The sequence below is a fragment of the Mirounga angustirostris genome, unplaced genomic scaffold (genome assembly GCF_029215605.1).
Source record: "Mirounga angustirostris isolate CCGP_5_RB_7025 unplaced genomic scaffold, mMirAng1.0.hap1 SCAF_9, whole genome shotgun sequence".
NCBI lineage: Eukaryota > Metazoa > Chordata > Mammalia > Carnivora > Phocidae > Mirounga > Mirounga angustirostris.
The window spans coordinates 46,250,341-46,277,598 of record NW_026991717.1 but is presented as its reverse complement, the minus strand read 5'-3'; the positions used below and the strand labels follow the sequence as shown (position 1 = coordinate 46,277,598).

The window sequence follows — 27,258 nt, the reverse complement described above, 5'->3', positions numbered from 1 at the left end:
TAATTCTTATTTTCTTTAATCACATGTTTAAAATTACAGCTATACTGAACACTAAGCCAAAGACTTTAAGCAAAGTATTTAAATCACTTAAGAATACAAAGAAGCAGTTCTGTTTTTGTAATCTGCTCTGAAATAGTTTGTGATGGAGTGAAATGTTTCACTTAGGACTTTTTAAAATGCTTATGGGGTCCCTCTCATGCTCTCTGTCTCTCATTCTCTCTGTCTCAAATAAATAAATAAAATCTTTAAAAAAAAGGGGGCGCCTGGGTGGCTCAGTTGGTTAAAATGCTTATGGGCAATAAACTTAATTACTGATGAGTAGACATGGAATCTAGACTCTTTGATTCATTTTCCAACGGAGTAAATGGACCTTCCCTAAAATCATATTTCTAATTTTTTTTTGTAAATGAAAAGGTTATGAGGCAAAGCTAGCTCATGCTTCATCTTGAATAATCCCACACCCTTTGCTATCTTGGATAATGTCTGTATTATTAGAGTTTCAGTTGAATGCTAGCTATATACAGTTTAGAAACAGGACAGAAAGTTTTTACCTAGAATCCTCATCTTTTCAGTGGTTTGATTGTATGTTTTCCAAAGGAGTCCTAAATTAATAAAATTTGGGGGTAAAGAAGAATATGGAACTATGATTTGAAAGTTTCTTTCTAAGATCTAGATAATGAAAGAGAAATAGACCTTGAAATAATATATAAATTAACTTTTGTTCATCTTGTAGCAGGATCTTATGCTTGATTTTTAAAAACTGATTATAGATTTTAAATACATAATCACTACAATTCTTTTAATCCAAGATACACATTGTATTTTTTTGGTGCTGAATAGGTCTTCATACTAAAAATCTTACCATTTTGAAATTTTAATTTAGAGATTATATTTTTCTAGATTGCAGTTGGAGTACTTTTATAATATAACATGAAACGGTGTTTTGACCAAACTTTAGAACGATTTATAGTTCCTCTTTATACAGCAGGCATTGCCAGTAGACCTGAGCAACAATGGTATCAGAAGTCATGGAAGTGGTGGTTTTCACGGAGCATCTGCATTTGACCCCTGCTGCCCTGTTTCTTCTTCCCGAGCTGCAATCTTTGGCCATCAGGCCGCTGCTGCCGCCCCGAGTCAGCCATTATCAATAGATGGTTATGGATCAAGCATGGTTGCGCAGCCCCAGCCCCAGCCCCCTCCACAAGCCTCACTGTCATCATGTCGACATTATATGCCACCTCCTTGTAAGTATAAATTTAACAGGCAGAGAACTTAGAGGCATTGTACAGTCCTCCATGAAATAACCTTTCAATAATCCTAATTCATACATTTTTAGTATTTCCTTGGCCTAAGAGTGGGGTGTATTTTTTCCATTTTGTCCTCTCTTCACCCCACATTCCCAAAACAATCTTCTAAGGTAGAAAAGACATGTTGTTTAAAAAGGTCAGGGAAATAAAATGTATTATATTTTGTCTCTTTTACATTTTAATACATGAAATTGAACTACATTGAATGGCACCTTAGATTCCTATAAAAGGAAACCTTAAGGGATTGAGATTTATCCTTTAGGAGTAACTTTTAGGAAGCAATATCAAGAATTTTTTTTTTACTGGCAAGAACATGTGAAATAGAGAAGGAAGGGAGATGGTCTGTGGGAATGCAGAATGTCACCTTTCTACAGTGGTTAGCAATCTATTTTGTTTAGAATATACAGTGAATTATAACGATGGCTGAACTTTTCACCACACACACAAAAAATCGTAACTGTGTGAGGTAGTGGATATGTTAATGAACCTGATTGTAGTAATCATTTCACAAAGTATATGTATTTCAAATCATCATCTTGTACACTTCAAATATATGTAATTGTATTTGTTAATTATACCTCAGTAAAAACTGAAAAAATGCTGAAGAGTTAAACTTAAATAAATTGATTCATTCTGAAACAAAACTTAAAAATTTTGTAATATTTGTCAATATTAATTCTTGTATAATGATTATAGTATAGAAAACTTTGAATTGAAACTGGAAAAAATACTCTGAATTTGAGGAAGGATAGTTAACAATGGTAAAACATAGTGACTTCTTTTTTTATGACCAAGTACTGAGTTTTCTTGGAATAAAGCCTTGATTTGAAAATATAACATTTAGAAAATCACTTAAAAATTTTGTCTCAGAGTTTATATTGAGCTTAATGAAAGCTTCTTTAAATACATGCTAGCAAGGTGTCCTTTGAAAATATGGCTGAATGAGTTCATGGTTACGTAACTTTCACCCCTGCTGAATCAGAAGTGATTAAAATTGAAGGAAACTCTTCTGTCATGAAAGTAGAGAATGGCCATACCTCCATATCAGATTCCAAGAAGTTCTTCCAATTACAATGAAATTGGGACTGAAATCCAAGGAGGAGACAAACATATTTTTAAACCTCAAACAGATGCATGTCTCTTAGAGTAAGGGAGATGTGTATTCCTCAGAGGGGACTTTTCAACACTTTGAAACATAAAGAATGAAGAAATGGGGGAAGCCATTTTTATTAAGGCTGGTTTCCATTTCAGGTTCTTGGCAAATATGTCCCTTCATCATCTTAATGTAGCACAGGAAAAAAGGCATGGGACAGGAAGAGAGAAGAGCACCATGAAAGGAATATCTTTGCAGTCTTGCCCAGAAGAACTTACAAGTTCCTTTCTTCTCTATAGTGCTCTATAACCAGTAATCATAAAGGAAAGCAAGACTTATGTATTTATAAAAGTGTAACTTCTACATTTGACTTCACAAAAGCAGAAAACTTGCATATGGTAAAATAAAATTAACAAAAGACAATTTGGAAAAGTGTTTATACCTTATTATGACAAACCTTCCGTGTATACAAAGAATACTTATAAACCAGTGAGAAAAAGATGAACAATAGCGTAAGAATATGAATAGGTAGTTCTGGGAAGAACTATGAGTGGTTAATAAATACAAGATTTTTCTTAGATTGGCATTTAATAAATTTAGTAAGTAGGGGTAATCAGGCACTCCTGTATACTGTTCACGGAAACATTAATTATGGTAACCTTTTGAGAAGGGTATTTTGTCACCTGGTATCTGAGTTTAAATGATTTTCTCAGACTAAGAATTCCTTATAGAATTTATGCCGCAGAAGCCATCCATGAGTAATGCATGTGTGCGCGCACTCATATGCACGTATATATGAAAGAGTGAGCACAAGAGGCTTCATACACACAGGTGTTCAGTGCAGCATTTGGGTTGTTTCCCATTTTTATCAGTGGTGATTTCTTTAATAAATTTTGGTACATTTCTATAATAGAATGCTGTGAAGCTGTGAATGAAGTAAAACTATATATATTGACGTGAGAAGATACCTAAGATTATTCAAAGAAGAAAGCAGGTTGCAAAGCAGAATTGAGCAGACTCAAGCCTTAATAAAGTATTCATAAAAATTAAATGTGTACTAATATGTTTGTAAAAGACAAAAGGAATGTATAACAGCAATATATGCTCAACTGCGTGGTGTCCGTATTTTTTTTTTTACAGATGCTTCTTTGACAAGACCACTTCATCATCAAACGTCTGCCTGTCCCCATTCTCATGGAAACCCTCCTCCTCAGACTCAGCCTCCACCTCAAGTGGATTATGTTATTCCTCATCCTGTACATGCTTTCCATTCTCAGATATCTTCTCATGCAACATCTCACCCCGTGGCACCCCCACCCCCAACTCATTTAGCCAGTACAGCTGCACCAATCCCTCAGCATCTTCCTCCCACACACCAGCCAATTTCACACCATATTCCAGCCACGGCACCTCCAGCACAGAGACTGCATCCTCATGAAGTGATGCAGAGAATGGAAGTTCAAAGAAGGAGGATGATGCAGCATCCAACGTATGTTTTATGTTTTTTTTAAAGATGATCACTTTGTGTTCCTTTTCCTTCTATTTCTGTGGGTTTTTAAAACTAAAAATCTTGAGAAGTGATGTAACTATACTAAGTCCTCAGTTCACTAGGGAATTCTTTACTAACTGGAATCTTCCTTTGTCTTGTCCTGAGTTGTAGGTGCTTACAAAACAAGTTTATATCAGGTTATTTAAAGAAATCAAACCGTTTTCAGGATATGACCCAGGGTCATTTATTTTTGTAAACCAGTCTCTTGTTCATCAGTTTCTTCAGTATCCCATAGTAGAGATTAATGTTAAAATTGATGATCCTGAGGAACAACATGTAAAGTTGTCAAAGATTTAATATATGTTACCAGCCAGAGAGAAGAAGAATACCAGTAGAATTTTCAACAGCTGACATTGAAAAAACAGTCTTCCTCACTTAGTTTATTTATAAACATAAATATTAAAATATACTCTCCAAACATCATGAAAAGACTATAATTGAACTTTCTGAAAATTCATGGTAGCAAACTCTGTTGGTCTAATTTTGCTTGTGTATAGAGTTTTATAGGTAAACGGCTACACTTGTTCATTTCTGTATTGTCTGTGTCTTCTTTCACACCACAAAGACTAAATTGAGTAGTTGCAGTAGAGATCATACTGCCGAAAGAGCCAACAATATTTACCATTTAGCCCTTTCCAGAATGTGTTTGCAAAACTCTTTGCTTGCAAAACTCTTGATCTAATTAATGATCCAGCACATGGGTAACTACTTCCTTTAATTATGTAAGGTTATTCCCAGAATCTCTGGCTATTACTGGCATTCTAATATAGTAACTCTTTATATGGAAAGTTGGCAATTTAAAATTCATATCTTCCAGTATCTAGAAAATTACTTGTTTTAAATCATTAAGCTTAAACATGCAAAATCTGTAAATACATGAGAAACTGATAGAAACTAGGGATTAGACTATAAAAATGAATCCCTGGAATAGTTTTGTTTTTTTAAGTGCCATTTGTTTAGAACTTTATGACTATTTATATTTATAAATTTGGCTGACTTTAGACTAAAAAGAGAAAATATAATAATCTGGGATGCAGAATAAAGAATGTGAATGGAGCTAATATCCGTTTCCCAGATATGTTAACATGTACTTGCATGTGTTTGAAAAAAATGCACAAGGTTAAAAGTGTTTTCTCTTAAAATAAGTTTTATCCATTAAAATGAATGAATGTCATTACAATATAGAAGCAAAGCAAAATAAAATAGTTTCCGTTTTCTTCCCTTATATGTTTATATAAAATAACTTATTTGTGCCTAGCATTTGCTGAGGTGTTTAATTTTTAAAGTTTTATTCCCATCTATTTCCCATTATTCTCTTTAAAATAGCTGCTATAAAGAAGGTATACAAGATAATGTTAAAATTGCCTTTTTCCTTGGATGATATTTGAATTTGGAGGCATTGTAATAAGCACTGAGATTTGTGGGGTTATGGTTTCTTGATTTATTTATTAATCATTACGTAATTTTATATTTTTATAATTTATTATAGAAGTAATTTTATTACTAATTTATAGATGTTTATAATATTAATACTAGATTGTTTTTTCTACATTAAGAAATAACCAATTATTCAATTATTTCCAGTGGTCTTTTTGTGTTCTGTGTTTCCAGGCGGGCACATGAACGGCCCCCACCCCATCCACATAGGATGCACCCAAATTATGGTCATGGGCATCATATTCATGTGCCTCAGACTATGTCCTCACATCCTCGACAGGCTCCTGAGAGATCTGCCTGGTCAGTATCTTGTTTATTTCAAAGTTATGCTCAGCAGTCTGTGGTAGAAATGTCAGAACAGATGCTTTGTAGTGGGATGCCATGCAGAAGGGTGATGAGAAACTGAATTCCAGCTTATCTGTGAGGCACTGTCTCTGGGCAAGTTACAGAAACCTGAAGTGGGAAGAGGAACTTGAGTTCTGGGGCAGAGAACCATGTCAAACAGAAGTAGAGCTTTTTGTTTTTCAGGGATATCTGCCATCAAAATTAAATCCCTAAATGGATCTTTCACAACTTCCTTATCCACTCCCCCACCTTTGTACTCAATTTGCTTTACCACTCCTAACCCCTGTTTATTGACAAGGGAAATCGAGCCTGTGTCCTAGGCATGTGATCTTTTTTAGAGAAATGGAAGCATTTGCATTAATTTTTCTTTCTGAATCCATTGTCTGTAGGTAGAGATTGAGACCTTGATCCACAATGACATTATGAGGCAAAACATAAAATGAGAATAAGTAAATGGAAATTTGGCATTTACCAATTTTACTCTTTCTAAAAATTTTGTTTACCCTTACTTTATAAGGTATAGAAGTGTTCTTCTAATTATCTTGATGCCAGCAACCCACAGACACTATCCAACAAACGAAAGCCCTGGGAGCATCTGTAACATTCATATAAACCAGAAAACGAAACTATTTTGTATGATCCTCAAGTAGAATCAGACTTTTAGATCGGAAGGAACCTTAAGGGTCATTAATCATACTTCCTTCCTTTGTAGGATGCAAAACTGAGTACAGATGCTTTGCTTCTCATGGTCACAAAATTGAATTTTTGAGTTTTAATTGCTGAAATGAATTTGAAATTATTAATTAAATATTTGGGGCTAAATTATCTTTTTCTCAGCTGTGTCAATTAAGAAACTTTATATTACTTTTAAAAATGTAAATATACTCCCCCATTTCTGTTGATAATAAAGACACTGTAAGGATGGCTAAAAGGTAGTGTTCTCATCCTTTGTCAGGGAACTGGGAATTGAAGCTGGAGTGACTGCAGCTACTTACACGCCTGGAGCACTGCATCCTCACTTGGCCCATTACCATGCACCACCACGACTTCATCACTTACAATTGGGAGCTCTTCCTTTAATGGTAAAATAGAAAAATTTCAAAATTCTGACATAGTCTCCTAAAAGTATTCTTCCTTTTCTAAATTAAATATTTTATTGGAAAATTTTTAAATGTTATTAGTTGTTATGGGTGTTTTAATGGCATTTGAGAATTATTATTATTAGATTGAAATTGTGCTATAAAAAGATACGAGACATATTAAAGTCTATATTTGTATTTGCATTGTGAAATGTACTCTTCTTAATATAAAGAATGATAGTTTTTTCTTTTATACCAAGATGACAGTCTTGATCCACTGTGACTAGAACATGTGCTTTATTTTGTCAAAGTTACTAACAGGTCTGTTCTGTTGCATTCATCCTTTATTTTTTGATCTGCAGGACTATACTGATTCTCTGTCTTATTTGAACAGATTCAGATCTTGTTGATACCAATTTGAATTCTAAAGAACAAGTTCAGCAAAAATATATTGAGTTCACTATTCATAATACCTACTAGTTATAAAAGTGGTACGGAGTAAGGAAGTTTTTTCATCTTGTGGGGGTAAAGACCTTGCAGGAACGGTTTCCAAGATGCTTTATTATATCTGCGACTTAGGCTTTGGAATTGAGAATGGTACTCTTAAACAGTGTTTATAGCATGTAAGGAGCTGTCAAACAGCAAAAGCACAAGGAACTCCAAGTAAGTTATTTGTAGGTCTTAGGGATGGGGGTTACTCAGCAATAAGATATAAAGCTGCCCTCCCAAGAAACCGGGACTCAGGAACAAAGGAGATGGAGGGAAGGTTACAGGGCAAGTGCAGGTTTAAATAATTTGAGGGGCAGGAGTTCCTTTCTTATTTTTTATTTTCCTTAGAGATGTGTAGGAGGTTAGGTTATCTGCTGAGAGCTTGGCAGTATTGATTTTGATTGTAAGGAAAGTTGTAGATATTTGAATAATAGGCTATTTGAAGGTTAAAGTTACTGCTTATTTTAAATTCTTTTCTACATACAAATTGTCTTTTAAAGCTATAAACTTGTTAGAAGTATGTTGTGGAAGTATTCAGTGGAGGCTGACTAAAAAATAATGTTGGAGATTTATTTATAATGATGGAAGAATGGTGCTCTATCCCAGAATCTCCCTTTCCTAATACAGTCTACTGTTGTTATATACGGCAGTTACATTTTATAAAGTTGTGCAAACACTGAGTAAGTAAATATAGAGCCATTATTCTTTTTTTTTTGTTTTTTAAAGATTTTACTGAGAGAGAGAGCATAAGAAGGGGGAAGGTCAGAGGGAGTAGCAGACTCCCTGCTGAGCAGGGAGCCCGATGCGCAGGACTCGATCCTAGGACACCAGGATCATGACCTGAGCCAAAGGCAGTTGCTTAACCAGCTGAGCCACCCAGGTGTCCTAGAGCCATTATTCTTGCAGTAAATATAGAGTTAGGTTACTGCAAACCTCTGGTCACCATGTTTATCTGGTCACAACAGCCAGTCAGTACATAACCTTGTTTTGATGTCTGTTTCATTTTAAAGATACCTTATTTGATATGTTATGTATTACTGAGTCACAAACATTGAGCTCATGGCCAACAAAACTCATGCCTGAATGAAGCTTATCTACACACATTTTATCCATAAGGCATATCAGAGCCTTCTAGCACTTAGGAACGCTATCCCCCAGCACTTGAGTTTGGTGGCCACTTTAAAAACAAAGTCACCAGTAAAAAGCACAAAAAATGGAAACCTAGATAGATGGCACTTAAATAGATCACAAAAAAGACCCTTGTTTATAGTATAAGAGCTGAAGCAAGAAGGCAGAGCCGTGTTCTACATGTCAGGCAACTCAGATTTTTTTTCTCCTGTGTATGTGCCCATGAGTGATTGAGAAAAGCACAGGTATTGATTTTGGAGTTACAAATAATTTTTATTAAGTAGGCAAATTCATGAATAATGAAGATTGAGTTATGCCTAACACAAAATTAGAAAACACTATTAAAACTTTCACCAACAGGGGCGCCTGGGTGGCTCAGTCGTTAAGCATCTGCCTTCGGCTCAGGTCATGATCCCAGGGTCCTGGGATCGAGCCCCACATCGGGCTCCTCGCTCGGCGGGGAGCCTGCTTCTCCCTCTGCCGCTCCCTGCCACTCTGCCTACTTGTGATTCCTCTCTCTCTCTCTCTCTGTGTCAAATAAATAAATAAAATCTTTAAAAAAAAAAAAAAAACGTTCACCAACAGAACGAAACATAAAAAGGAGCCAGAGTACCTTTGGCTATTAGGAAGTTAGAGGAAGGGAAATAAGTTTTGTAGGAAAGTTCTGTGCATTTTTATTTCATAATATGGTTTAATAAAGTTCTCTGAAAGTGACAAAATCTTATGAAAATTTTACTCTTTATATGTTTAGACTGCCAAGAGCATCAGTATTAACTTTGGGTATTTTCTATTTAGGATTCTTTATGCAAAATAAATCAAGTAGAAGAAACCGGTTATCTCATGGAACAGCAATTCTTTTTTTTTTTTTTTTTTTTTTGCTTGTATTTTAATAGTTATTCTGTGAGATTATATTTGAACAGAAACCTAACCCTTTTACAGAGTGCTTACTTGGAGACTTAGTGAAGTTGAATTTTGTGAGTAGCTGAATGGAGTGTCTCAGTTATTTATGTGTTAAAACTCAAGCCTACTCTTACTTGATTTAGCCTGTGTCTTCTATTAAAATAGGTTCCTGACATGGCAGGCTATCCTCATATTCGTTACATTTCATCAGGATTGGATGGAACATCATTCAGAGGTCCTTTCAGGGGCAATTTTGAGGTGTGTAATACAATTAATGAAGATATTTGCCACAGTATCTTTAATGTAGAGAGAGAATATATGTATTATTAGTATTCACGGTTGAGTAGGATTGCTGCACTGGCTGGGGATCAGAAGGCAGCACAATGTCTGAATTTTGATACTGCTTCTGGGGGTTATCACAGAAAGGTTTATAGGCAATATTCATCTTAGTATCAAAGTTATCCACGTATTTTAAGATGAGTAAATGAAAACATCTAATATAAAAGAATAAAGAAATTTATTAAATATAAATATCAGATAAAGAACTATACTATTAAATGTAGGGGGAAATCTCAATTGCTTTTGATTAAGCTTATTTTTAGAGAAACATTACTGGACAAAAGAAACCTAAGTAATTCAGTTCATAGCTAACTATCTTTTTTGAATTTTCAGGAAGACCAAATCATTTGAATATGATTTGAAGTTTTGTTTTGTTTCTTCATGTCAGTTTGGAAGTTGGAGTCAGAGGGACTTTGAACTATCCTTTGATTAGTTTCCCTATTTTACTTAATGATTTCATCTTCTCCATACATACATACTAACTGACTTTTATAGTACCATGTAGTAATATGGTGTCCTAATCTGTAAGGATAACTTTGCCACACTACTACATTGGCTGAGGAAAGAATTACAAACATTTGCCTTATCATATATAGCTTTGTATTTGCATTGAGGTTTATAAATATGTAACTTTATTGCTTTTACAATGTTAACAGTGCTGTTCAAGAAATAATCATGCTGGCTTTTGATACTAATTATTCTTTACCTTCAGGAACTGATTCATTTGGAAGAAAGATTAGGAAATGTGAATCGTGGTGCATCCCAGGGGACAATTGAAAGATGTACATATCCACATAAATACAAAAAGGTAAGAATTTATCCTATGAAATGTCTATGTTATTGTTGAAGTGCATAAAATTGAATATTATGGACCTTTTTTGAGATTGTGGAGTCTAGCAACTACGTTATTTATTACTAAAACAACACATAGTTTTGTTTTGTTCTTTTAATAATTGAAGGTCTAAAAAAACATACCTGAAGTTTCTTACCCTGCTGACCCCAGTCTTCCTTCCCAGAAGAAAAATCATAGTTAAGGCTTTTGTAGGTAATCTTCCAGATATTTTTATGAATTTACAGTAACGTGCATTACTATGCATTTTTTCTTTCCCTTTCAAAAGTAACACAAAGGGGATGATATGCACACAATTTTGCACATTTTCTTTTCCTCTTCTTTCTGCACTCACAGGTCACCTATATTCATTTTAATAGCATATACAAAATTTCATCATATGGCATACCATAATTTAACTAGCAGTTTATTTGGACATTTAATTGATCTACATTTCTTATATTCTACGCTTAATTCCTTATGTTGTAGTATAGTATATCTAGAAGTTAAGGAGCAGACATGTTAAATAAGTTTCTTTCAACAAACAACAATGTCCTCTGCTACACGGAGGATAATAAAAGTATGAAAATTATTGTTCTTTGTATTTTTTATCTGTTTCCTAAGAGTATCCACTAAATTTAAATCCTTTCAACTATCTAAGTTAAAGACTATAATTAGCATTAATTTATTTGGGTGTTATTTGAAATAGTCATTAGTAAAGTTCATGTAGCTGTACTCATGCTGGGACAAAAATAGAGTTTATATCATGTATCATTCCTAATTATGGATTAAAAATAATAGACACTAATGAATTAAAACTAATGAATTTCTATTACATTTGGTTTTGCTTTTGATGCTATTTAAGGGTCTTAAAAGAACAGTTGGTGGTAGTCACTTAATTCATCCATGAAATTCATGACATCTGTACCTGGAAAATAAGTTGTGGGTGTGAATGTGTGGTTTTGTTTTGTTTTTGTTTTTCAAATAAACACAGACTTTACTCAGTTGTTCAATAATGTCATCTCTACTAATAAGGTAACAACTGATTGGTTCTCACAGAGGAAACTGCACTGCAAACAAGATGGGGAAGAAGGGACTGAGGAAGACACAGAGGAAAAATGTACTATCTGTTTGTCTATTTTAGAGGAAGGTGAAGATGTGAGGTAACTAGACATTAATTATCTAAAATCTATTGTCAAAACTATACAAGAGATTTTATTTGAAAATAGACTACAAACCAAATAAAGATTACTCCTGGCGTACCCTGTTACCAATATCTGACATGCAGAATTGCCTTTTTACCGTGAGTGAAAGAACAGAAAGATGAGTCTTTGTATTACCAACAAAGGGGTTGGTAATGGGGAAATATACTGCCCATGTTAGAGGCACACCAAGATTTGGCCAGGGAAATTTTATGATCAAATTGTCTTCTATAAATCTTGCAGAAAGAATTTGGAGGCTTCAGAGCCTAAGATAGTTATATTAATGTATTCTTCAAAGCTTAAAGAGGGCATTCCTCCTTAGCTCCATGCAGTTTATCTTATAGCATCTTTTATAAAATAGTTTTGTCCTAAAATTTCCTCTCAACTTATATATAGGACTCTTCTTGCAACTTTGTGATTTAGAAATGTTACTATGCTCACCCACTGTTAATTTTAGGCATTTTCTTTTTTTTTCTCTTTCTTTTTTTCTTTCGAGAGTGAGTGAGTGAGGGGAGGGGCACAGGGAGAGGGAGAGAGAGAATCTCAAGCAGGCTCCACACCCAGCAAGGAGCCCAACATAGGGCTCATTACCACTGAGCCTGAGATCATGACCTGAGCTGAAATCAAGAGTCAGTCAGATGCTTAACCTACTGAGCTACCCAGGCGCCCCAGGCATTTTCTTTTTATATAAAATCTCTTAAGTAATTGTTTTATTTTTATTCTGTTTTTTTCTAATGTAACATAATCCCATATGAAACAAGTTCTATAGCATATATAACAGAACCACATGATGATTTTGTAGCCCTAACATGTAAGGATAACTTTTTCATACTTCTTCAGTTGGCTGAGAGAGAGAAAAATTATGCACAGTTGGCTACCGTACCACATATAAGGCAATTTCAAACACATTTTAAGATTTTATTTATTTGAGAGAGAGAGAGAGAGAGTGTGAGCACACGAGTGGGGGAAAGAGGGAGAGGGAGAGGGAGAGAGTGTGAGCACACGAGCAGGGGAGAGAGGGAGAGGGAGAAACAGACTCCCCACTGATCAGGGAGCCCGATGCGGGACTCGATACCAGGACCCTGGGATCATGACCTGAGCTGAAGGCAGACGCTTAACCAACTGAGCCACCTAGGAGCCCCTAAGGTTATTTCAGAACACTGTATTTCCAAAGAAGGTTTATAAATATGGAAGGTAATTGTTTTTACAGCATTGACAGTCTTGTTCACACGGTAATTAGAACACCTCTTTTTAGCTACTAGTTTTACAAAATATTAGAAGTCTGACAACGTATGACAATTCTTAACAGTGGACGGAAGTAGAAATGGACACTTAAATCAGTAACTTTTATCTTACTGTTCATTTAGATTTAATATTATCCTGTATTGCCTGGAAGCATTTTTTATTGAGATATAGTTAACATATAACATTGTATTTATTTCATTGTATTACAACATGGTTTGATAATACAAATATATTCCAGAACGGATTGACCTACCTTTAAAAGAGTAGCATGTATTAAGTGGATATAACAATATTATTGAAAACAATATTATTAACCTTTAATCAGTCATGTACTCAAGTTTAATGTATAAAGATCCTCTAGATAAAAAATAATATTGCATATTAAGACATTCTTAATTAGTATGATATTTAATGTAACATGAGTACTAATGTTTTTGAGAGAGAATTAAATGAAATATATTTTTAAATGCTGAATAAATGCAATGATTTGATATTAAAAATATATTTGCAGTATTATGTAACAGAACATACTGCCAGCCTCATTAGAAACCAGACCGGGATAATTGCCAGTGTAATTGTCATTCTTAAAATTCCTAAGATTTTATGTAATTTGGTTCCATAGCTGTGACAGTTAATTATCATGGTTATTTATACATTATATTGCCCAAAGTAGTAATTTAATATAGGTGTAACTTGTTAGAGAATTGGGTATGTGGTTTTTTTGTTTGTTTTGTTTATACAGAAGGGAAAGAGCTAGTAACTTCAAAACACTGCTGAATTATTACATGTTATCATTTATTTAAAAGTAAATGCCACGTGCAGTTGTCATGAAATTCACTTTTGCAATTTTTGCTTTTTGTTTTGTTTGCCCATAATAGGCGCCTTCCCTGTATGCACCTTTTCCACCAAGTGTGTGTTGACCAGTGGTTGATTACCAATAAGAAGTGCCCCATATGCAGAGTGGACATTGAGGCCCAGCTGCCAAGTGAAAGTTGACACCATGTTTCAGAACTCTTGCCCTCCCTCTCATTCCTATCCTCCTGGTACTGCAGTCAACCAAAGATGGCGTGACTTACCTGCGCAGATTTGGAAGCCTTGAACTTAGAGTGCGGCTCTGCTATATGGTACAACTAATGCTAGACCTACAGTTTATGTATACAGTTGAGTTTGATGTATTTATAAAAGCTTTTTTTTCTAGATTTGACATTTTTCCTGTATCATTTTACTGTATTTTTGCATGGTTCCTTGTATTGCATTTCTTTGCACATATTATGGGCTTGTGACCCTAAACTTGCAGGCAAGATTAGCTGCTTTAGTAAGTAGAATTTTGTGGTCTTTTTGTTTTTTACATAGTACCAGGTCTTGAGAATTATGAATTTTTTTATCCATTACTAACCTTTAATTTAATCAATCATGTACTTTAGTTTAATGTATAAAGATCCTCTAGAAAATGATAATATTGTGTATTAAGACATTCCTTAATTAGGACAAAATGGCTGCTGTATATTTACAATATGGAGTTCTGAGTTAAATACCATCCTTAATACTGGGAACAGAATACAAACCATATTCAATCAGATGCAGGTGGTATTCACATCACCAGAGTGATCAATAGAAATTTTCTTGGTGTATCCTTTTACTTTCAGCACAATGCAGATAGAGTTGAATATTGATATCATACATTTAGACTGCTGTTCTGATTGTATTTATCTTTTTCCTACATCATTTAGAACTTTTATTTCCCTGAGTCAGTTTTTGCTGCTGTGAAACAGCTCTGATGAACACTAAATATTAATTTCAATTAGCTGGATTGTACATACTTGCAGATTTAACAAAATTTTAGGGAAATTGAAGAAGACATGTAGAATTTTGTTCAGTCTTCTGCTAAGCACGTATAGTAAGGATATCTGCTTTAACACTGATTTTGTAATAAACACATTCAGTCAGGATTTAGAATTGCAGTCATTGGCAGGTATCTCTGCATTCATAGAACTTCTCAAGGTCCCAGGATCACTTTTAAGGGATTTTATTAGTTTAAAGATAAATAAAGTCAGCTGAATCTACATGTCTCTTGTTTTATTTCTCTTTAAACTTGAAAACAGTAAATCTGCACATACTGTGAGGCACAAATTATACTGTCAACCTACTGTTGCTCTGGTTTTAGACTCCCACTTCATACATTACCAAGAGTCGATCACTGATTTAAAATTTTTAATTTCTATAGTTAAGATTTACTGCATAATATAGAATATAAAGTTAAGTTAACGTACTAACATTTCTCCTTTGGAGAAAGTTTTAATCCACTTAAAGATGCATATTATCAAGATACTTTCATATACAGGATAGCCTAATTTTATTTGTCTAAATATGCTTAACATGCCCCAGATTGCAAATGCATCAGTCAGTAACGTCACTGTCTGTATGTGGAAGACATGTTCCCATGGATCATATGTGAAGATGTCAATAAGCTTGCATTAAGCCACCTGCTTTGTAAGTGGATTGATTAATAAATAACTTATATTTCTATTGTCTTTGTGTTTCATAATTAGTTTTATAAAACAGTTTCTATCAAACATCTTGGAATTCAAAAATAGTGATCTCACTCAAGTTGACATTTGCAGAATTTTCATATTCATTCAGTTATGGCTACTTGCTTTTTTTTTTTGTATTAGTAAATGTAACACTGTAGTAATTGTCAATATCAACATGCTTCTACATAGTTATGTGTAGAGATGGAGGATGGACTATGGTTAAGAAATTTGATGTAAAATAACATTTTTTAAAAAGAATACTTGATGATTAGGCTGCAGTTGTAGAAGGGCAGAGGAGGGAGAAAAGAGTGACCATGGCCCATGCCTGCCATCTTACCGGGGAAAGGAGCAAGTAGCCTGTCTTCAAGTAGCCTGTGATGGGGGTAGGACTTTTGCACTGGAAAAGCCAGGGTCCCTGTCAAGGGTGGAAGTATATATGGGGAGAATTCTATACAGTGGAGTCCTCTTGATGTTCCTCAAAACACAAGAAGAACAGATAGATTTCTCTATTTTTTAATATTACATCAGATTAATATTACAGCACGACTACCTGTTGACCTGTTTCATAATTGCTACTGATTTTTTTTATGTAGATAAAGCCTTATTTCTTTAAAATTTATTTAATACAAATATTTGTGGCATAAACCTGGATTGTTAATGCAGGAGCTTAGTAAGCAACTGTAATTAGTTACAGAAAATGTGATTAGTAATGAACCAAGTACAGAAGATAATTTTTAATATTTTAACTTTTGTGCTTTGTTTTGGTGTCTTCCATATCCTGCTGCATCTTATGTCAAAATGAAAATTTCAGTGATAGCTGTCCAAATACTTTAGAACTAAAATTCTTTTGTCAGAAAATCCTTATTTTTATTGTTGTTAATATGCAAGTGATAAACTGATATTTGAAACATTTTTCTTACTCTGGTGACTTTATTTTAGCTGCTAACATGCTTCATCATTTGAACCATAACAATTTGACACACAGAAAACTATAACTCTTTTAAAAATGGCATTTATAACACTTAACAGACTCGACATTTCAATATTAGTATTTCATAAATGGGAATAGTTTAATTCTGTAGAAAATGCATCCTGATTTCGAACTTACCTTCCAACTCCTCTGAAAACACAGTGAATTTTCTTCTTCAAGAGGAACATGCCTGCCCTGTTGGTAGAGCATGTGACTCTTCATCTCGGGGTTGTTAAGTTTGAGCCCTACCTTGGGTATAGAGATTACTTAAAAATAAAATCTTGGGCGCCTGGGTGGCTCAGTTGGTTAAGCGACTGCCTTCGGCTCAGGTCATGATCCTGGAGTCCTGGGATGGAGTCCCACATCGGGCTCCCTGCTCAGCAGGGAGTCTGCTTCTCCCTCTGGCCCTCCCCCCTCTCATGCTCTATCTCATTCTCTCTCTCAAATAAATAAATAAATAAAATCTTTAAAAAAATAAAAATAAAAAATAAAAAAAATAAAATCTTAAAAAAAAGACAATATATCACAATATTAGATATGTCAAGGTTGAGGGCGCCTGGGTGGCTCAGTTGGTTAAGCGACTGCCTTCAGCTCAGGTCATGATCCTGGAGTCCCCGGATCGAGTCCCGCATCGGGCTCCCTGCTCAGCAGGGAGTCTGCTTCTCCCTCTGACCCTCCTGCCTCTCATGCTCTCTGTCTCTCATTCTCTCTCTCTCAAATAAATAAATAAAAAAAATCTTTAAAAAAAAAAAAAAAGATATGTCAAGGTTGAAATACCTTCTCTCAGTTATAGATTCAGTCATCTTCTTGAATTAAGAATTACAGTTGACCCTTGAACAACATGGGTTTGAACTGTACGGGTCCACTTATATATGGACTTTTTTCAATAAGTACAGTATAGTAAATTATTTCCTTATATTCTTTTTTAAATTTTTTATTTCTTTATTGTCCTTATGATATTCTTAACATTTTCTTTTCTGTAGCTTACTTTATTGTAATACAGTATGTAATACATAAAATGTACAAAACGTGTTACGACTATGTAGTCAATAAGGCTTCTGGTCCACAGTAGGTTATTAGTTAAGTTTTGGGGGAGTGAAATGTTAACACATGGATTTTTGGCTGCGTGGTTGGTGCCCCTAACTCCCCCATATTGTTCAAAGATCAACTATATGTCCAAAACAACTATTTCTTTTTAATATTGAATGGGGGGCTTGAACTCATGACCCTGAGATCAAGACCTGAGATGAGATTGAGAACTGGATGCTTACCCACTGAGCCACTCAGGCGCCCTAAAACTATTTCTTACTAAGAAAAATAAATGTTACCTATTTGTGGTTGGACCTACTGGGCACAATGTCCTCTCTATGTATTCTGTACAAATTTACAGGCCACACAAATGATTTCTGTAGTTGTGGAAATAATATAGGTTTTGGTGTCAGGCAGACAAGGGCTTTGAATTGTGCAGCTTTGAACTTAAACTTTCTGAGCCTCATCTGTCTCATCTATAAGAATTGGTTGTTATTAGAATTAAATGAAGTAACAAGTGCAAAGAGCTTTGCATGTAGTACATAAGAGTAGAAGTTCAGTCATGCTGTTAAATATGAAACGCTAAAACTTCGGCGGTTCCTGCATAAAATTGACAAAAAAAAAAGAAGAGTAGAAGCTCTACCAATGCTCACTGCATTTCACCCCACCACCCAAAACAACTACCCTTGCCCTTGATAACAAATGGTAGCATAGCATGGTGCTGAACCACAGATCAGTGTTTGTCCTTCTTTGATGGATTGGACTTTTTCTTCTACTAGAGGGCTGGAGGATTTCCAGCACATTGGCCTTTTTCCCTTGCCTTGCAGTCACAAGGACATAGTTGCCCATCAATACCATCCAATGCTATATTTTAGGCAGCCATTGCCAGTGGATCAGAATTGGCAAAGGATATGAAACCATTTGTGTTCTCTGATCTAAAGGAAAATTTTATGGAGAAATTAACAACTAGAACTCATCATTCTCCCCCAATTTTTTCCTCACCAAATTGTGCTATGCAGGGACCTGGTCCCTGTTAAGGGTTAATTAAGCACATACCACTGAGCTGCCTACATTGTTAGCTTCTTCTAGGCTTATTTTAGGCTAATAGCTATTACTGAGAGAGCATGTGGAAGGTACAGGTTTCTAGGAGATGCTTTTGATTAGCCCAAACAAATTGCGTGTCTCTTTTAATTCTTTATCATCACTACAGAGAATGAACTGGATTCACTAGATACTAATTTTCATTGTGGGCTCTGCTGAATCTTGAGTACGAACTTTTTTTTTTTTTTAAGATTTTATTTATTTATTTAAGAGAGAATGAGAGACAGAGAGCACGAGAGGGAAGAGGGTCAGAGGGAGAAGCAGACCCCCCGCCGAGCAGGGAGCCCGATGTGGGACTCAATCCCAGGACTCCAAGGATCATGACCTGAGCCGAAGGCAGTCGCTTAACCAACTGAGCCACCCAGGCGCCCGAGTACGAACTTCTAAATCATTTTTGCTTTAGGTGATAATATTCAATATATATGTGGGGAAAAAGCTTTGGGAAGTGTGGAATTCTGCAGATTATCATTGATACATTGTGCTCTGTAAAGGAAGAATTGGACTTTGTCCACTGCCTGTGTGGCTGGTAGCACAACTCAAGACACTCAGCTTTTCCAATCTGGCCTGCCCTTCCCCCCCTTTCATATGTGGAAATTCATCCTTAATACGGGATGCCCCAAACTTGCTATCCCAGGGATTCTGTCCTTTAGATTTTCAAGAGCTTTCATAAAAGGAGTGTTGGACAGGGGAATGGGAAGAGATATGGTAAATCTCCCATCCACTGCATCCCGACCTGCCTTTAAAAAGGAATGAATGTCTTTCATTGAACTGCTATCTAGTTACCATGCTATTAGCATTTGCTCAGAGAATAAGTTGTTATGGTGTACCTGGTTTCCTAGAACGTCAGTTAGCCACACACTCCTCAGAGTTTTGTATTATCTATTGCTGTGAAATAATTATTTATTGATTTGTAACTCTAGAACTTAGTGGCTTAAACATTAAACATCTTAGTTTCTGCGGGTCCAGAATTTGGAAGCAGCTTAGGTTGGTGCTTCTGGCTCAGGGTCTCTCATGAGGTTACAGTCAAGATGATAGCTGGGGCCCTCAGTCATCTGAAGCCTTTACTTGGTCTGGATGATCTGCTTCTAAGCTCGCTCACATGGCTGTTGATAGCTTTGGTTCCCTCTTGGCTATTGGCCAAGAGACCTCTCCTCCCCCTATCAACAGCCATGTGAATGAGCCATTTTGGACATAATCCAGATTGAGGGGGAGGGGAGATAGCTACCCCTGTTAATAGAAGTGGCAGGAAAAAAAAATGGCTATCTTTAATCTACCACAGTTTGGTAAAACAAACCCTTTTGTTAGAATTACAATTTTTTTTTAAGATTTTTATTTATTTGAGAGACAGAATGAGAGAGAGCACGAGAGGGAAGAGGGTCAGAGGGAGCAGCAGACCCCCGCTGAGCAGGGAGCCTGATGTGGGACTCGATCCCGAGACTCCAGGATCATGACCTGAGCCGAAGGCAGTTGCTTAACCAACTGAGCCACCCAGGTGCCCTGTTAGAATTAGTATTACGAACTTCCTGAACTCATTAGTTTTTTCCCTCCTAAACCAAAATTTGGTGTATGGGAAAGCCATGTGTGCAAAATGATGTTATGTTCTCAAGCATAATCAGGGGAATCAGTAGTGGAAGAACTTTAACTTCTCTATGCTGATACTTGAGTAAAAGAAATTTATGAGGGGACGTCTGTGTGGCTCAGTTAGGCATCTGCCTTCGGCTCAGGTCATGATCCCAGTGCCCTGCGATCAAGCCCCACATTGGGCTCCCTGCTCAGTGGGGAGTCTGCTTCTCCCTCTCCCTCTGCCTGCTGCTCCCCCTGCTTGTGCTCTCTGTCAAATAAATAAATAAATTCTTAAAATAAACCTATGGGATGGAGAAAGCTACGTATTTCTGTAATTTAGAAATTCTTTCTGCAGTATTCTTGATAGATGATTATTATGGTGGTTAGCTTTGTGTGTCAACTTGACTGCACCATGGATGCACCATGGAGTGCCCAAACACTTGGTCAAACATTATTCTGGGTGTGTTTGTCGGAGTGATTCTAGATGAGATTAACATTTGAATATCTGTAGATTGTGTAAAGCAGATTGCCCTCCCTAATGTGAGTGGGCCCTGTCCAATCAGTTGAAGGCCTGAATTTAAAAAAACAAAACAAAAACCTTGGGGCGCCTGCATGGCTCAGTCAGTTAAGCATCTGCCTTCAGCTCAGGTCATGATCTTAGGGTTCTGGGATCAAGCCCCCCATCAGGCTCACTGCTCAGTGGGAAGCCTGCTTCTCCCTCTCCCTCTGCCTGCTGCTCCTCCTGCTTGTGCTCTCTCGTTATCTCTCTCTCTGTGTCAAATAAAATCTTTAAAAAAACAAAACCCAAAAAACCTCACCTTCCATGCCTCCCCCTGCACCCCATGATTAAGGGAAAATTCCCTGATTCATTTTTCTCTTGTCTTTAGACTCAAACTGAGCCATGGGCTTTTCCTGGGTCTCTAGCTTACCAGCCTTTGGATTTGGAACTATACTAATGGCTTTCCTGGGTCTCTAGCTTACAGACTGGACTGTAGGACTTGTCAGCTTCCATAATTGTGTAAGCCAATATCATATAATTTATCCATCTGTGTATCTATCTAGTCATGTGACCATGTGAGCCAATACCATATAACCTATCCTTCTTCCTTTCTCTTTTCCTGTCCTTTCCTTTTCCTTTTCCCTTTCCTTTTCCTTTCCTTTCCTTCTCCTTTCCTTTCCTTCTCTCTCTTCTCTCCCTCCACTCCTTTCTTTCCCCTCCTCTCTCTCTCTCCCTCTCTCTCTTGACTCCTAACTAAAGCAATTATCATGCTCTGGTTATATTCTTCCAGTGATGATGAGGTCACTACCTATTGAAGAAGCACATTTATAAACAGTTACAGTTATTCTTTATTATTATTATTATTATTTTTAGTAGATGTTCCTATAACTTCTACATTCTAGAGCAATGCAAAAATAAATCTGGTGTCTTCCTATATGCTAACTCTTCAGATAAACGGACAGCTATCTTGAATTTTTTAGGTCTTCCCCAAGTGAAATATCCTTTGTACCCTTGACTTTGTTTAACGTGGATCTTAAGCATCTTAGCTCTTCTTGTCACCATTTTCTGGATACTTCTAGTTTATTAATGTTCCTCAAAGTATGATACCTATAAATAATCATTACTCCAGAATGGTGTATTTTCTAAGGGAGCACAGGTTTCCTAGGATGGGTGTGCAAATAGAAGGAATAAGAATGGAGGGTCACCTGGCTGGCTTAGTTGGTGAAGCATGCAACTCTTGATCTCGGTGTCATGAGTTCGAGCCCCATGTTGGGTGTAGAGATTACTTTAAAGATCTTTTAAAAAAAAGGAATTGGAAATGGATTACAAACTGAAGGGAAATGAGACACAGTCTTCACTCTACCATCTATGTGAGACAGGGATTGGTTCTCATGTCTAAGTAGGACTGCACACCCCCAGGAGCAGGTTAGTCCAGGATTGGGGCTGTTACTGAAAAGTCAACTTGATATTCCAACTGGGACACTCCATTCTGCAGCTCCTCAGTATTTTACCAAAGCTGATAGGATATAATACAAAAATTAGAGTTACTCACAATATTTATGTTGTAATAGAGAATAGGAAATGCATAAATAATTGAACAGCATAATTTTACAACTCTTGAGTCAATGATTTGTTATCCTCAACAGAACCTGTACCTTTTCACTTTCTAAGGATGAGTTAATTATATTTTCATCCTTTCATGTACCTTATCTCTATATTTTAAACACCATGAGGGCAGGGACCCAATTTTTATGCCTTTTTTCCCATCTAAGTAGCAATGCCTTTCTTATAGAAGGCATTAAGTTTATTTAAAAACAAAGGGTATGCCTGGGTGGCTCAGTCAGTTGGGCGACTGACTCTTGGTTTCAACTCGGTCATGATCTCAGGGTCGTGTGATTGACCCCCCGCCCCCCGCCATCCCATCAGGCTCCATGCTCAGTGGGGAATCTGCTTGAGATTCTCTTCCTCTTCCTCTCCCTTTGGTCCTTCCCCATTTGGGTCCAGATTTTAAAGAATCATTTTGAGTGGAGGCCCATGGAGTCACTAGAAAGGTGTTTGTTTCTACTCTCTGGGTCGTCTTGCTTCTGAGCAAGATTACAGGCCCTAGACTGGGACATACCCATGCACCCTGTTCAGCCAGTAATAGGTTACCTGGTTACCTGCATGGGATAGATAATGTTGACCTGTTGGTTAAGGTGAAAGATGTCAAGATGGATGCAAACAAGGCAGAGGAAAAGGCTTTCTTTTTGTAAGAAAAATGACTGACCTACCTTTCCCCCTTCCAAAGAAATTAGCGATGGAAATTACTATTTTTATTTATAACTTGTTTTGCATAACTTTTGAGAGAAAATTTTAACGTAACCACCCAAAACTTTTACGTTCGTTACTTTACAATTATTTTCCATCATCATGTTCAGTTATTTGTGAAGGTTCTGTCATTCCTCCAAAATTGCCTCTCATACCTGCTTCCATTTTTCATTTTTCACACTCATCCAAGTCAAATTTTTGTTACATCTCACCTGGGGAACCTTTAGCTTTCCAATCCACTATAATCCATTCTTCATGCTGCCCAGTGGGTCAGCTTTTGAAAACAAAGCTTGACCAAGTCATTTTCCTTCTTAAAAATGTCCCATGATTCCTCGTTTTCTGGATCTTTTGTAGCTTTACCATTTCTATGATCCAAATGTGTGAGATTACTTCTGGTTTTTCCACAGATTTTTTCCCCATTGCTCCCACTTCTTGAACACCTTTGCCATCCCAGCCTGCTAAATTCTAACCCTTTTTTCAAAGCTCAGCTCAAATGTTTCCTTTTTAGTAAGGCTTCCTTCATCTACCCAGAATTAGTCTTCTCCTTTGTGCTCAGTCTTTTATAGGTTCTCCCTCTTATAATAATTTTGTTCCTATATGTCTCCCCCTCATTGTTTTGAACTTGAGGGCGTGGTTCATACTTTATTCTTCTCTGTTCCCTGCAGTGCCTTGCACAAAATGACATTTTAATGTTAATATAGCAAATATATTTTGTCTTCTAGCTAGTTGAGAGAAAAGAAGAAATCAGAAAGAGGTAGGCAGAAATGGATGGGGGTGGGTAAGAGAAATGGGGTAAGGGCAACTGAGGGAGAGAACATGGTAGTATATTAGGAAGATTGCTGGGTTCTGATAAAAATCTTCTGGTGAAAAATGATAATTTGTCTATTATCTCATTCAGAGATGATATATAAATTATATATTATATAGATTATGATGATATATAAATTAAACCAGGCCCTTGATGCCCTATGGTCTGGAATAATGGCAGCTGAAACTCACCAAGAATGGAAGTGGAAAAGCATTCTTCAAGGATGTAGAAACCATGAACGTGAGCTGAGCTTTTGGACTTGTCTTATATACTAGTAGGTAACCCAAATGAGTCCTAATAAAAATTCAACAATAAATAAGCACCTTTTTTATTCTAGGCACTAGAGATAGAATAGTGCACAAAACAAATATCCCTGCCCTCATGGAGCTTACATTCTAGTGCATTTGTTCAAATTAAGTAGCCCCTGGGTTAAGCTTCAGATGGTCCTAGTGGCCTGCCTTTGGGACTTCTGGAAGGGCTGTTAGGTTTCCAGCCTCGAACTGACCTAAAGCAATTTTTGCTGCCTGAAGTTCTTCAGTTCTGCAACAGTGGCTATCTGTGAAGTATCCCTAATGGGGGAAGGTCCTGGAAATCTGAGAAAAAGAATCCCAAGGCCAGGAGAAAAGGTGAGTATGTACCTGATTAAGAAATTGGAAGCGGGCGCCTGGGTGGCTCAGTTGGTTGAGCGACTGCCTTCGGCTCAGGTCATGATCCTGGAGTCCCTGGATCGAGTCCCGCATCGGGCTCCCTGCTCGGCGGGGAGTCTGCTTCTCCCTCTCCCACTCCCCGTTTGTGTTCCCTCTCTCGCTGTGTCTTTCTCTGTCAAATAAATAAATAAAATCTTTAAAAAAAAAAAAAAGAAAAGAAATTGGAAGCGAGGAGGGTCTGACAAACAGCAAGCAAATCTTTGACCATTCAGAACAGTCCTGATAGCCAAGACTGCAAGTCCCTACCCCAAACTGGGGAATTTTGGTGTCAGGAAAGAAGAGTTCCCATCTGGCATTCCAGGAACTAAACATTTGTGTGAGAATCTCAGAATGTGAGATTCCCTTTCATGGTGTTGGAAGACACTAGGCAACAGCTACCTTGAAGCCCAATACCTCCTGCCAAGCCAACCCATTCACCTTGTCTCCAGCCATGCCAGTTCAGTACTGGTGGTCCGTGCTTTTGCTTGGGGTGCTCCCTCTGTCTGCAAACATCTCCCTTCACCCTATATCAACTAGAGTTCATATGTACACCTTTTCAAAACAGTACTTGACTAAGAAATTAAATTGATCATGTGGAATTTTACCATACTGTAAAGGGTCATTGGCTTTTAAGAAATTTATTTTTGGTTAATTTAATATTTGATTTCCTTCAATGACTGTTTCGAAGTTTTCCCACTCTTTCTGCCAAATGTAAATAGAGTGACAATGGTAAATATAGTGGAAAGAGCACAGGTTTTGGAATCAAACTAGAGTACAAATCCTAGCTTTGAAACTCAGAAGCACAATGATTGTAGCCAAGACATTTAACTGTTCTGAACCCTAGTTTCTTCATCTGTCAAGTTGGGATAATACATGATGGATGTTAACTAGACTTATTGTGGTGATCATTTTGCAATATATACAAATATCTAATGTTGTATACCTGAAACTAATGTTATATGTCAATTACACCTCAATAAAAAATGACAGGGCGCCTGGGTGGCTCAGTTGGTTAAGCGACTGCCTTTGGCTCAGGTCATGATCCTGGAGTCCCGGGATCGAGTCCCGCATCGGGCTCCCTGCTCGGCAGGGAGTCTGCTTCTCCCTCTGACCCTCCTCCCTCTCATGCTCTCTGTCTCTCATTCTCTCTGTCTCAAATAAATAAATAAAATCTTTAAAAAAAAAAAAAAAGACAAAATATTTGGGATAATACTACCTATTTTATAAAGATTGTTATGAGGATTCAACAATAAAGTTTATGGAAATTAGTATATAGGAAGTGTGATCAATAAATGTTACCTGAGACAGGAGGGAACAGGAAATAGAACCAAGAGGCCTAGCTGGCTCAGTCAGTAGAGCTTGTGACTCTTGATCTCCAGGACCCGAGTTCAAGCCTCACACTGGGTGTAGAGATTGCTTAAAAAAAAAAAAGAAAAAAATATATATGGACTACAATGCATTAAGCAAAAGGTTGAATCAAAGAGTTTATTTGTAAAGTTCCAGGTTAGTTGCAGTGAAGGATACAAAGATATTATTTCCATTTTTAATGAAAATACAATCTGTCTAATATGGATTATTCAATGTTGACAATGTCAAGTCAGTTAATAAAAGCACTTTGCCATTCACAGCATTCCTGTTTACAAAGCCCTATGAATGGGTGAGGATTGTTACTTTCATAGTTCTAGCTTTTGAAATCACAATATTATAACAAATAAAAATATAATTTTACTCACAACTTCAGGGCACTAAACGTCTATTTTTCCTTCCTCAGACTTTTTCACTGGATACCTGATTTTCAGTAATCAGTCAATGGATACACTAAGATCTTTCCATGCCACAGAGCAGCTGCAATTATTCGGGTTTTACAAAAGAGGAAACAGGTTTAGAAACGTCAGTATATGTGCTGCCGAAGCGAGCACAGGTTTAGAAACGTCAGATGCAAGGGCAAGGGCAGAATGTAATTCAGATTACTTAACTTCATTCAAGCCTCATTAGTACCCCAGTAACAGTGGTAAAAAGTGGTAGAACAGAAACCTTGCTCAAATTCTTGGACGGAGGCTGCTATCAGTTGTCATTCCACTTCCTCTACTGTGGGCGTTGGACCTTTCCTCTCCCTTTTTCCTTTCCTCTTTTCCGGTCTCCCACCCTTCTGCCCAAGGCTGGATCACACCCTCTTTCTCATTTTAAAATCTTCTACACGTCATAGGGTCATTTATTCGACGAATATTTATTGAATACCGACAATAATACATACCGAAAAATGCGCTAGGTGCCGGTCATACAATGGAGAGCTTACATGAATCACGAACCACACAAACCATTTACCTTTTTATTTTCCTCTCCCTGGGAGTCTTAGCTTTCGAGCAAATGCCACAATTCCCACTCTTTTAGCACACGTTTGGGTCTCAGCCACCTAAGAGTGCTGACCCTGAACCGCCCAGAGGCGTCTACGCCCCCACTCAGGCCAACCCAACGCAGACTCCAACTCGAAATTTCCGGAAGAGGAATAAAGGTCAGAAATGGCATTTCCAAGGTGTTTCCTAGAACGAACTTCCGCCCAGCTAGTACAAACGTAGAGAGACATTCTTAGGTGAGACCTACTCAAAATTCAGAGAAGGCGTCCTACGTCTGAGTCCTCAGCGAGACATTTCATTTTTGTTGATCTAAGAGGCCGAGATTTAAAAAGAAAGGAGGAAAAAAAAAAGACAGTAGGCGGAAAAAATATCCAGTTGTCATGACAACCAAACGGGTCTTGAAAATTCAGCCAATCCGCCTGCGGGAATGCCTCCTGCCTAGCCAATAGGAAGAGCGCGCCGTACGTA

At 36.9% G+C, this 27,258-nt stretch overlaps 1 protein-coding gene and 1 long non-coding RNA gene across 15 annotated transcripts in view; one reads left to right on the top strand and one right to left on the bottom strand.

Annotated features, from left to right (window-relative positions):
* RNF111 (ring finger protein 111) overlaps positions 1 to 16,204 on the top strand; it is a 121,677-nt gene extending 105,473 nt beyond the window's left edge. For 4 of the 12 annotated variants that reach the window (XM_064570394.1, XM_064570392.1, XM_064570393.1 and 1 more), the window contains exons 7-14: positions 971 to 1,244; positions 3,541 to 3,889; positions 5,534 to 5,686; positions 6,687 to 6,813; positions 9,493 to 9,585; positions 10,379 to 10,474; positions 11,531 to 11,658; positions 13,821 to 16,204. In XM_064570394.1, the coding sequence (XP_064426464.1) occupies positions 971 to 1,244; positions 3,541 to 3,889; positions 5,534 to 5,686; positions 6,687 to 6,813; positions 9,493 to 9,585; positions 10,379 to 10,474; positions 11,531 to 11,658; positions 13,821 to 13,938 (1,338 nt within the window). In that variant the 3' untranslated portion in view covers positions 13,939 to 16,204. The remainder of the gene's footprint in view (positions 1 to 970; positions 1,245 to 3,540; positions 3,890 to 5,533; positions 5,687 to 6,686; positions 6,814 to 9,492; positions 9,586 to 10,378; positions 10,475 to 11,530; positions 11,659 to 13,820) is intronic. The other 8 variants (XM_064570397.1, XM_064570389.1, XM_064570396.1 and 5 more) reach the window with 8 other exon arrangements.
* LOC123861152 (uncharacterized) overlaps positions 1 to 27,170 on the bottom strand; it is a 37,356-nt gene extending 10,186 nt beyond the window's left edge. The window contains exons 1-4 of one of the 3 annotated variants that reach the window (XR_008508039.2): positions 26,170 to 27,170; positions 25,736 to 25,852; positions 24,389 to 24,569; positions 16,741 to 21,930 (exon numbers count right to left, since the gene is read on the bottom strand). This is a non-coding gene — a long non-coding RNA (uncharacterized LOC123861152). Of the gene's footprint in view, positions 1 to 16,740; positions 24,570 to 25,735; positions 25,853 to 26,169 lie in introns of those variants that run through there. The other 2 variants (XR_010405004.1, XR_010405003.1) reach the window with 2 other exon arrangements.
* Between the last annotated feature and the right edge of the window lie 88 nt (positions 27,171 to 27,258).